Source organism: Phocoena phocoena, chromosome 4, assembly GCF_963924675.1.
Source record: "Phocoena phocoena chromosome 4, mPhoPho1.1, whole genome shotgun sequence".
NCBI classification, from domain to species: domain Eukaryota; kingdom Metazoa; phylum Chordata; class Mammalia; order Artiodactyla; family Phocoenidae; genus Phocoena; species Phocoena phocoena.
The window spans coordinates 49651598-49663960 of NC_089222.1; the positions used below are offsets into that span (position 1 = coordinate 49651598).

Genomic DNA, 12363 nt, shown 5'->3' on the forward strand with positions numbered 1-12363 from the left:
AATAACCCACTTGGTTATCTTTTATTTAAACCAATATTTGCAATAATTTATGGTTATTATCTTGTTTTGCTTTTTAAAGTATTGTTTCTTCAGTAATGTTTTCTATAATTTTTCATTTTAAATACAGTATGGATTTAAGTAGCATTGTACATTAAGTAGTCTTGTGAATCAAATCAGAAAATAAACCCAACGTTTTCATTGCTTCTCTTAGAAAATGTTGTTTCTCTTGGAAAATTCCAAATATACTTTCAAATGGTTTTGATCTGTACCCCACTTATAAATTGGAGATTTTTTAAATATTATCTCATGAAGTATTATATATTGGTCAAAATTATATTTGGTGCTACTTTGAATACATATTCTTAGTATTGCCATTTAAAATAAGATCTTTGCTGATTTTCTAAATATGTCACTTTTAGTATAGAAGTGGTATGACGATACATATCACAGCGGTTTTCTCATGATTCCTCTCCTTTTGCCCCTGATAATAATCTACTGCCACATAGAGAAAAACTGTAAAAAATGTTAGAATTCTGCTACACCCAGTTTATATATGGCATTAGAATTTAGATTTTATTTGCCATTTCGATATTGCTCTTTCTTGGATTTGAGGCAAGATTTCATATTATGAACTGTCTGTCTTAACAACCCTTCAAAGCCTATCATAACATCATAATTCTATTTGGAGGGAAAAATATGCAACCTCCTTAAGAGATGTTCATTATTTTTTTCAGTGGGGTTTATTCACTGATTATTCCATAATTTCAAAGCATATTTGCCTTTTCTGTTTGTACCACAAAAGATACTGATGTATACACACACAGTCTTTCAGCATATTTATGTTCTTTTGTGAAAATAGAAATTACTGCTTTATAAAAGTCAGGGCAGCTATAACCATTTTATTTGTCCAAAGCAATATAATGGAAGAAACATAGAAGAGCTTTTCTCAGGTCTTACTTGAAAACAATGATATAATTATTAGTAAAGAAAACAAAAAGTAAAATAAAACCAAAAAACCTGTCATAATTGATTAGTCCATAACATTCACATAATCATGACCTTAAAAAAAAAAAAGAAAAACCAGGCAAATCACTCACTCAGCTCTTCAATATGTTTGGTAAATTAAGAGAAAACTGTATGAAATATTGGGGTTTGTGTTTGTGATAGCTCATTACTATAAACTTTAAAATTCTCAATTTCTTCCATTATCTAAACCGCAGTTTTGTCATATATTGCTCGAAAAGAGTAACTTCAAACCTATTTGTTGAAGCCATCTGGCTTTCATTAGCATTGTATGTTTCCTAATATTGGGAGAAGGTTGGTCCTTAAAATAAACAGAAATTATATACTTATTTAAGAAACTCATAACTTTTAGTAAAACATTATCTTATTGTTCAAAAGTATTTTTTCTTAGAAGACTTATCCTTTAGGCAGGGTAGGCACATGCCTTGAACTCAAAATATATTTAGGGGCCCACGGAAATTGTTTCATTTTCATTTCTTTTAAAATCAAAAGTAATAATGTATACACATGTATATCATAGTGAACCTGTGCAGGATTATATTTGTATTTGTACCAGTATGGTCGGAAAAGCAGAATTTTTAGTATGTTTTAATGAAGGAATTGCCTTACAAAAGCAAAAGTGTCTGGGGTCTAGGGAAGTCACGGTGCAGCCCTGCTTTCTCCTTTTTAAGGCTGCTTAAGGTATCCTTCATCCTGCATTTATTTCCTTTTTCTTCTACAATGATCTCATGTGTACTTCAGGGTCCAACTGGCAGCTGTGCTTATTGAACTATAACATAGCAAAGTGCATAATCATAAGTATATCCATGAAACAGCACCCGAATTAAAAAATTATAAAAGCAATTTTTTAATGGCATTGTAGTGTTATGCCCTCAAGTTCAGAGAAGAATGCTCTGTGCCTAGAATACTGTTGATAGCTGCTAAACTAGGATTTAATTGTTTATACTTAAGGTGCATGTAATATGCAAATAATAAAACTCTGAATGTTTTCCCACTTTTGCATTAACAAATATTCTGTGCTTTCTGAGTCAATGCTTGAATTATTCAATTAGAGAAATTTTTCTCCCACAGCTCGTTGCATTCTATTTCTCATCATTTGGCTCATAACTGGAGGAAGGCACCATTTTTGGTTCTTGCCAAATCTGACTGCTGACGTGGGCTTCATTGACTCCTTCAGGCCTCTGTACACACATGAATATAAAGGACCAAAAGCAGACTTAAAGAAAGATGAGAAGTCTGAAACCAAAAAGCAGCAGAAGTCCGACAGTGAGGAAAAGTCAGACAGTGAGAAAAAGGAAGATGAGGAAGGAAAAGTAGGACCAGGAAATCATGGAACAGAAGGCTCAGGTGGAGAACGGCATTCAGACACAGACAGTGACAGGCGAGAAGATGACCGATCCCAACACAGTAGTGGAAATGGGAATGATTTTGAAATGATCACAAAAGAGGAACTGGAACAGCAAACAGATGGGGATTGTGAAGAGGAGGAAGAAGAAGACAATGATGGAGAAACAACTAAATCTTCACATGAAAAATCATAATCTGACTAATTTGGGGACTAAATAAGTGCAAGAGGTTGGATTTTCTAGGTTGGCTGATCATCATAATGTACACGTGACATTTGTAGCATTCTTTAAATCCATTTACTGAAGTGGATTTGTCATCCAAGCAGTTATATTCAGCCCCTCATTTCATGTAATACTATTATTGGTACAGTCTAAAGCCATTTGTAAGTTTTATCTATTTGATAATTTTACAGTAAATAGGTCTCATTTATTTTGATAGTTATCAAAGGTGCACTTTCCACAGTGACATTTACATTAATGACATTTTTTGATAGTTGTATGGCTTTTTACTGTTAGACTAATCAAAATAACTAAAAGGGATAAAAACAAACACCAACATTTCAGATTATGCATAGTTCTGTAGCCATTTCACAGTTTCTTTAAGGTGAAATGCTTAAATTATTGTTCTTGATAGTTTAGCTTTTGTTGATTATAAAATTATACCAGAAAATTTCCAAGATTCTGAGTTAGCAAGGTTCAAAAGCATTTTGTGGAAACAAGCCAACTAGTAATAATGCAGCAACACTTAGTTTAACTACAAATTCTCCTTTTCCAACTTAGGAAATCCAAACTGATTTGTACGACTGATTCAGAGTAACGTGGTCATCTCCAACAGAGGAAGCAAGCAGCATTGGCTGGAAGGTGATGGCTCTTCTTCCCATTTCCTTGTCGTAAAGTAAAATGTATTCTGTACATAATTTACAAATAAACATTTTATTTTAATTGACTTCTTATTTAGACACTTTCTCAAAACTTAAATTTGTAAAATTAAGACCATTTAAGCATATGTTTTTAGAGAAACGGAAGTTTCAGTTACCCACAAAACATCTGTGATCTTTCTGCAGCAGCTTCAGTTTTGTGCCAACATTCCATGTATTTGAATATGAATTAAAACGATCCTTATTAAATAAGAGCAGACTTAAAGTAGCTGTTTGTATGCCTTAATGTTTGTTTTGATTTATCTTAAATCTCTACATTCAGAAATGGGGTGCTGTATTATCAGACCAGGAGGACTGCTATGAAAGATAATTTACTGTTCTAAAATATCAATTTAAAATAAAGAACATAAAAGCAAACATAAGAGAACCATTGGACTCTAATTGCTTTAAACTAGTTTTGCAGTTTGATTTCATGTCTTGCAAACCTTAGTTACAAAAAAAATCTTTAGGAAAAATCATGTGTTTACTTATGAGCATAATCATTCCTTGGAGTTATACTCTTATAAAATGATAATGAATATTAAATTATTTTCCTTCAGTCACAGTCACAGAGCATTTTGCTTTGTAGTTGAAATAGGTGGTGTGTATAGGTCTTCATTTTTCTTTAGGCAGTTTCCCACCTAAGTGTTAGACTAAAGGTGTTAAATTTTTCTATTTGTGAAAAAGAACACTTTCTGTATACTGACACACTTTGTTAAACATGGCTTGTTTGCTTCTTTATAGTATTCCTTGTTAAGTGGACAGAAATGTGGCTGTTGGATGTTAATGCAACTCTATCAAGGATGCAGTCAATCAGTTTAAGTTTCCTCCTAGCCAATGTTCATTGATTTAAGTGCCTGGGTGTTTTCCCCTCACATTTTCAGAGCTCTTCTGCTTTATTTCCCTAAAAGGGATGCATAATTATAACTTCTGAGCTTCTTAATCACCAGTAGCATTAATACCTATTTTGGGATATGATAATGGTACCAAAAGTGTCTTTCAGAAATAAAAATGATTTAACCTTTACTGTTGTGATAATGCCCAGGCACTCAATATTTATCCTTAAGCTCTTTATAATATATGTACTGTGTCTAACCTTTAAGACATTTGGAGCATGGCAGGAAAGTCAGCTTCTTATTGATATGTGTGGATTCTTAAAGAATGTTAGTACAAATTTTTATAAATATTTGGTGGTCCCTGGGGGAAAATGTCATTCTTACTATGGTTAGAAAGCAAGTTAGAAATTTCAGCTCTTTTACTATTCAAGGTTGTATACTTTAAACAAAAAATCAAAAGACTGCCACTGTTACATTTCTCAGAATAATAGATGGCTGTCTTTGTTGACTAACATTAAATATTCTTATGCCAGAGCATGGAAAATTGTTTACACTAGTCATTGGAATCGTGATTTAAAAAAAAAAAAAACTTCCAAGTTTGCTATGCTACTGTAAATAGAAGCATGAAGCTTTTGGATAATGTAGGATTTATTGTGGAGTGGGTATAAATTGACTTAACTAATAAGCAGGATTGAATTAATGAACTGAGTCCAGATGATAATAATAATAATGCATTTGTGATTGTAAAGTCAATGTATTAAATAGGTTGTTTCTCCTTTTCCCTCCCACTGATTTCTTTAATATTCAAACTATATGGCCTTCTAGATGACTTTAACTGAAATAATTTGGATTTAGCCAAATACTATCAAAAAGTAATAAATTTTAATATGTCACATTAAAATTATGCAGTGGTGATGGGTTTTAATGTTTTCCCCCCTTCTGGTTTTAAATTATGAGTACCAATTAGCTGCTAACTATAGAAAAATCATCTACATGATTTTTCTTTTATAAATTGAATTTTCTTTTGTGAATCTTTATGAGGAATTGGAAAACAGTAAGTACAGTTGATCATCATTATTCGTGTAGTTAGGTTCTGTAAAGTCACCACCAACACGGAATTAACAAATACTGAATCATTGCTCCTAGGGGAAATACTGGGGTTATTGTGTGAGCTTCTGGCCACATTTTCACCAGCTAATCAATACATAAATTTGTTTTAGGTGTCTTTCTGTTTTGTTGAGTTAAGTAACATTGAACTCATGGTCAACAGCACCATAACTTCATGCCCGACCCAAGCTTATCTAACACACGTGCTTTCTCCATATGGTCTATTACAGCCTTCTAGTACTTAGGAACACTAGACAGCATTTCAGCACTACATCTGGGGACCATTTTAAACAGTAAAATCACCAGTAAAACACAAAAATGCAAAAAACAATGCACTAAATAGAGCAAAGGATGCTTGTTTAAGAGAGCTGAACCAAGGACACAGCATGTCAACTTGTCACCCTCAACTGGGAACATATGCATTGGGCAAGTCAAATTTTTCACCTCTGTGCATGATTGTGAAAGCACCACAGAAGTTTTAAACAACAGGCAAATTTACAAATACAGAATCCACAAATAAGGAACAGTTGTACTTAACTGTATTATAAAGCTGTGACATATCTGTCTGATCTACAGAATAGGATTTATTGCTGAATCATGCTCTAGTATTTCCATAACATTTTAAATATCCATTCTGTCTGGAAGTAAATATTTAGTTCCTACTTGTATGTAGTAGTTTCCTTTTACTCTTTGTTTTAGCAGTATTTCAGTTCTTTGTCCATTTGTTCAGTAATACCAAACACAGCGTGCCAGAATTTTAGGTGTAGCCATGAATTTTATAAAAAGTTTTGCGGGGCTTCCCTGGTGGCGCAGTGATTGAGAGTCCGCCTGCCGATGCAGGGGACATGGGTTCGTGCCCCAGTCCGGGAGGGTCCCACGTGCCACGGAGCGGCTAGGCCCGTGAGCCATGGCTGCTGAGCCTGTGCGTTCGGAGCCTGAGCCTGTGCTCTGCAATGGGAGAGGCCACGACAGTGAGAGGCCCGCGTACCGCAAAAAAAAAAAAAAAAAAGTTTTGCCCTCTTGGACCATCAGATAGTGTGAAAAGTGCTATGGTAGGGATTTGCCAAATGTGCTGGATATCTCTGCCTTTCCAGTTCCACTCTGCTCTCTGCCCACAAGAGACTTATGAGTGGACCACAGCAGTGGGCTGCCTCGCCTCCTGGCTTCTGGGTGGGTGTGGCTAAGGAGTGTCCTAGCTGGAGATCTGAGGATGGTCAGGGTAACCTCTTCTCTGCTCTCCCACTATGGGCTCCCTCAATAGTCAAAGGTTACCACTTCCTCTAAACTTCTCTTCACTCCTTTCCTTCAAGTTGCCACTTCCTGTTCTCTTCCCTTCTGGCCAAGGGGTGATGTCAGCTCTGCTGATACTGGCCTGGAGTTGTTGAAGCTATTGTGCCTCCTCTTGTGGCTCCCCTACACCCCACATCTTTGTTAGTATCTCCTCGAAGTATCTTAATTTAAGAATCATCTGCTTCCTATCGGGAACCAAGACCAAGTAAACCAGAGAAATTCCTAGAGAACAATTCTGATGAAGAGTTTACCTCTTTGACGGGTCCTTGTCCCCAAACATTATTAGAAAGTATCTCACAACCTTACAGAGCATGCCCTAAGAGTTTCGTTTTGTTTTTATTTTTGTTTTCTGGGGAGGTTTTTTTGAATTTTATTTATTTTTTATACAACAGGTTCTTATTAGTTATCTATTTTATACATATTAGTGTCTATATGTCAATCCCAACCTCCCAATTCATCCCACCACCACCACCCCTGCCCCCGCTTTCCCCCCTTGGTGTCCATACGTTTGTTCTCTACATTTGTGTCTCTATTTCTGCCTTGCAAACTGGTTCATCTGTACCATTTTTCTAGATCCCACAAATATGAGTTAATATACGATATTTGTTTTTCTCTTTCTGACTTACTTCACTCTGTATGACAGTCTCTAGGTCCATCCACGTCTCTACAAATGACCCAGTTTTGTTCCTTTTTATGGCCGAGTAATATTCCATTGTATATATGTACCACATCTTCTTTACCCATTTGTCTGTTGATGGCCATTTAGGTTGTTTCCATGACCTGGCTATTGTAAACAGTGCTGCAATGAACATTGGGGTGCACGTGTCTTTTTGAATTATTGTTTTCTCTGGGTAAAAGCCCAGTAGTGGGATTGCTGGGTCATATGGTAATTCTATTTTTAGTTTTTTAAGGAACCTCCATACTGTTCTCCATAGTGGCTGTATCAATTTACATTCCCATCAACAGTGCAAGAGGGTTCCCTTTTCTCCACACGCTCTCCAGCATTTGTTGTTTGTAGATTTTCTGCCCGAAGAGTTTTGATAACCAAAATCCTATTCTGGTAGATACCTATGCAGATAACCACACAAAGAAAGAAATTTGTCTTCTTTAGCAAACTCCTAAGCCAATGTTTGCAGCATTTAGTTATAAGTTTTTGAGTAGGTCCAAATGCATTTATTCCACTCTTCTAACCTAGTCCAGAGACCCTCTGAAACTAAAGTAAATCACACATAGATAGGTCTGTAGTTTTTGGATTGTCCAAAGGCTCGTCATCTCTATTTCAGCATGGCATTAGAAAGAGTAGAGTGGGCTAAGGTTCTCGGGAGTCAAATCATCACACTTTGGTCTCATCTTGTTTGAAGTGAATACCTAGATCACTTCAGCTTTTTGTGCCATGGATCCTTTCTCAGAATAATGTTTTTAAGTGCAGAAAATAAAATGCATAGCATTACAAAACCAATTATGTTGAAGTGTAAGTTATCAAAATATGTACGTGTGTGATACAGTAATATATGTTCATTTAATAACCAGATCTAGCAGAGAGTTTAATAACTGCTATGACATTGAAGTAGCATGAACAATATATTGAGATCTCTGCAACTGCAATGTGATATGAAAAGACCTCATTTCTGTTAGTGACGAAGTCACGTTACTGCCTAAAACAGCTCTGCATTGTTGTATGCATTTATAATCAAATTTCCGTTACAGTCTATTGAAAAAAAAGTAATTTTTTTCCCATCCAAGTTCACATATCCTCTGAATTCTATCAAATCCCTTAGAGGTCTGTGGACTCCAAGGTAAGACCCCTTTACCTAGCTAATCAGATACACCAATATCAAGTGAAACTATAACATTATATTCAAAGGCCAGTGATACTTAATTTAGCATAATTCAGTATTTAATGTGATTCACAGCTCATGTCTACTTCAGTAACACATATTTAGCAAGTTCCATGGTGGGACAGCCTACGGGACCAGCCAGATGCTGTGCTGTTGCCATGATCATACCTGTGCACTGCTTCACGTGTAGCAAGATCACCAGCAACAAGTGGGAGGGCTGCCTGGGGCTGCTGCAAGCTGAGTACACCCAGTAGGACTCCCTGCAGTGCTGCATGCCGCTGGCCCACATGGACCTGACCGAGAAGCTGCTCAATTATTCACCCCTGCAGAAGTGATGCTTCTGGAGCCCAGTCATGGTTTGCCTAAAATATCTTCCTTTGGGGAACATTCCTTCCTCTTCTGTAGTCTCCTCATTCCATTCTAGGGTGACTGGCCCTATGGAAGAGCACATGACCCAACCCAGACCAATCCAAGTCCTCTCTTCAGGATCTAGAGTTCTAAGGACCAAGTGGGCCTGGAGACACCAATGACTGTGTTTCCTTCAGGTGGACCAAGCCTGCCTAGAAATAAAACCAACGTGAAAAAAGCAGAACCAGGAAAGACAAGACATAATGCCATCTTGGAACTCCTAGATCTAGCCTTGCCTGGATTTTTCAGTTACATGAGTGAACGGATTCCTTATTTTTGCTTAAGCTATTTTGTGAGGCTTCTGTCCCTTGGAACTGAAAGGTGACCGACTTACACGGGATAATAAGGATGAACAGTGACACTGAAGTACCTTTGGAGGGAATTAACTCAAAGTGGGGAAGTGCCACAATCAAATTTGCATCTTAGACTATACTAACCACATGGAAATGGGCTCATGAGGGGCAAGTCTAGAGGGAAGGAGAAGATGTGGCTCTCGGAGCGGCCATCAGATTCTCCGAATATTTCTAATAGTTCTTAAATTTACATGTTCTAACCAAAACTTCCCTCTTGTTTTAAAATAGAGATTATTTTCTTATTACAGAAAACTAAGAAAATACTTAAAAGCAAAAATAAGGAAACAGAAAACCCCCAAATCTACCCTGCAGGGACAACCACTGTTAAAACTTAACGTTTATACTTCTAAACTCTTAGCTGTGTAACTGTGTTCACTGAGGTGGGAAAATGTATTAAATAAGTGCAAGTACCTTGCACTTAGAATATGCAAAAATTGCTGATCTGGAAAAAGAACATGTGCGAAACTACAGACTTAACATTTTTTCCAGAAGAACAAATCATTGACCAACTTATGATTTTAAATTGTATTTCTGTTCATCAACTTCAAGCTTCAAATTGTGAACTTAATGTTAACCTGAGACTAAGTATATGCCAAATGCATGTTACAAAGATTTCACATTAGGATGTGTTTGATGATCAACATAAGAGGGATTTAGATGAAGAAGATTTAATGGTTAACTTACCCATATCTTCACCTCTTACAATTTTAGCAGTTTGTACTGCAAAGAAAAAGTAAAGATTACTAACAAACAAATTAGTCTACAACTGAAGAAAGTAGCAATGAGTATGTAGAAACTGGTCTGCATTTATTGAATATATAGTCTATACAATATCTGTCAGACTTCACGACTAGAAAGAGCTGTTAGATGCTACACAAGTAAGAGATCACATCTTCATCCCTGCTCTCTAGTTGCATATACTCTGCAAGGTTTACAAGATTGAAACTCCTATTCTTAATAACTTTGTTCTCACTGTTTAATAGGACCCTCAGAGTTCTCCACTTCTCAAACTCCTATACATTTGCTTCTACCTCACCTTCCAGCCTGCCTCCAATTCAGTCTCTTTCCTAAGGACAGATTGTAAATTTTATTTCTTAAAAACAGCATATGCAAGGACTCTGAAGATGTCTAGTGATTCCCTCAGGCTCCAACCAAAGTGACTTATAAATAACAGTACTGGAAGGCAGCATGGAATGTTTGTTTTAAAGTTTCCATCAATGCCAAGGCACAATTATAAACAGTTTCCCTATAGCAAGGGGACCAATTCCTGGGAAACTGGCTCAAATTTTCAGCCCCATTGCCTACTCACATTCTGTTTTTTTTTCTGGCCATGTTGCATGGCTTGCGAGATCTTAGTTCCCCTACCAGGCAATGAAAATGCTGAGTCCTAACCACTGGACCGCCAGGGAGTTCCCCCAACTCACAGTCTTTATTCCACCCTATACAGATTAAGAGGAGTGAGGTGACCAGTAGGGACAGAAGGAATGCCATTCAGACTCCCAATATAGACCATAGACTGCTTTTCCACGAGGCAATTACAGTTTTCTGCAGCACTCAGGAAGTTGGTCATCTGGAGAATCTTGAAACTGGGAGACCCGATCCACCTTCCCTTATTTTCTTCGTTCGGCCAACTGAGCCCCTACTACGTACCAAACAAGGAAGATACAACGTGAGGAACCTGTAGTCCCTGCCCCCAAGCAGCTCACAGTCCAGGGAAGGACCATGCAGCAAGCCTCTGCCCATACAAGAGCAAACACGGTGCAGAAGGAGATCCATCCTCTACCCTAAGAGCACAGCCTCTGCCACCTGAAAGTTTGCAGCCTTGTGGGGGAAGATAATGCAAATACAGAGTCAAACCCTATGTGCCATGGAGACAAAACATTGGTGCTGCGGGGCTTAGATCATGAAGGAAAGACTGGGGAGGCAAAAAAGGAAGATGGTTGGGGTAGTGCTTCTGTGACAAGCAAGGGTTTCACCGCTGCAATCACTCATTCCCTGTGCTTCCTTTTTACCATCAACAGATGTTTTCCAGAATTGGGAATATTGCCCTCCAGGAGTTTACAAATCCAAGTGAAAAATAACCGCGAACTGTTGGAGTAGAAAGGAACAAAAGAATAACTCCTTGGGCCTCTGTGATGGGGGCTTCCAGTACACAGCCTTAACATCTGGGACAATGTCAAACAAGCATTCCACTTACTTCTTAAGTATCTTGTGCTTATCATAGTTAAACCTGCTTAAAATAAAATCCACCAGGATGCTCATTTTGTTTGCTGCGCTACAAAGAGGAAGCAACCCAAGACATTGTTCTGTGCTGCTGAGAACAATTCCATTTCCTTCCTGTTGGCTGATTTTATTTTTCTTGATACAACATGTAATTATGGGAATTCTTTTCAAACAGATTTGTACTATAAAATTCAGTCTCTTGGGCGTCCCTGGTGGCACAGTGGTTGAGAGTCCGCCTGCTGATGCAGGGGACACGGGTTTGTGCCCCGGTCCGGGAAGATCCCACATGCCGCGGAACGGCTGGGCCCGTGAGCCATGGCCGCTGAGCCTGCGCGTCCGGAGCCTGTGCTCCGCAACGGGAGAGGCCACAGCAGTGAGAGGCCCGCGTACCGCAAAAAAAAAAAAAAAAAAAAAAAAAAAATCTCTCTCTTAACTTTGCATCTGCCCAGTTTCTCCTCCCACTCCACCCCCTCCCCTATAAATATCCTTCCAGAGTTTCTTTATGCATATATAATAAAGTATGAATAAAAGTTCTTATTTTCACTCCCTCCCACCCTTTGTTTCTACCCTAAAGGCACATACTATATCCTTTCTTCTGTATCTTACTTTTTGCCACTTAACAAACATGTGCTGGTAAAACTGCATATCATTGGATAGTAGAGAGCTGCCTTATATTTTTAATTTTTGTTTTATGTAGGAGTATAGTTGATTTACAACGTTATATTAGCTTCAGGTATACAGCAAAGTGATTCAGTTATACATATACATGTATCTATTCTTTTTCATATTCTTTTCCCATATAGGTTATTACAGAATATTGAGCAGAGTTCCCTGTGCTATACTGTAGGTCCTGGTTGGTTATCTCTTTTATATACAGTAGTGTGTATGTGTGAATCCCAATCTCCCATTTTATCCCTCCCCCAACCTGTCCCCTTTGGTAACCGTAAGCTTTTCTAAGTCTGTGAGTCTGTTTCTGTTTTGTAAATAAGTTCGTTTGTATCAATTTTTTTAGATTCCCCATA

The 12363-nt window shown here is 37.5% G+C and overlaps 1 protein-coding gene and 1 pseudogene across 1 annotated transcript in view; both read left to right on the plus strand.

The window, feature by feature from the left end:
• SEC62 (SEC62 homolog, preprotein translocation factor) overlaps positions 1–3994 on the plus strand; it is a 30606-nt gene extending 26612 nt beyond the window's left edge. The window contains exon 8 of the mRNA XM_065876312.1: positions 2095–3994. Within this exon, the coding sequence (XP_065732384.1) occupies positions 2095–2564 (470 nt within the window). The 3' untranslated portion in view covers positions 2565–3994. The remainder of the gene's footprint in view (positions 1–2094) is intronic.
• Positions 3995–8515: 4521 nt separating this feature from the next.
• On the plus strand, positions 8516–8692 carry LOC136122777 (DNA-directed RNA polymerases I, II, and III subunit RPABC5 pseudogene; annotated as a pseudogene).
• The last annotated feature ends 3671 nt before the right edge of the window (positions 8693–12363 follow it).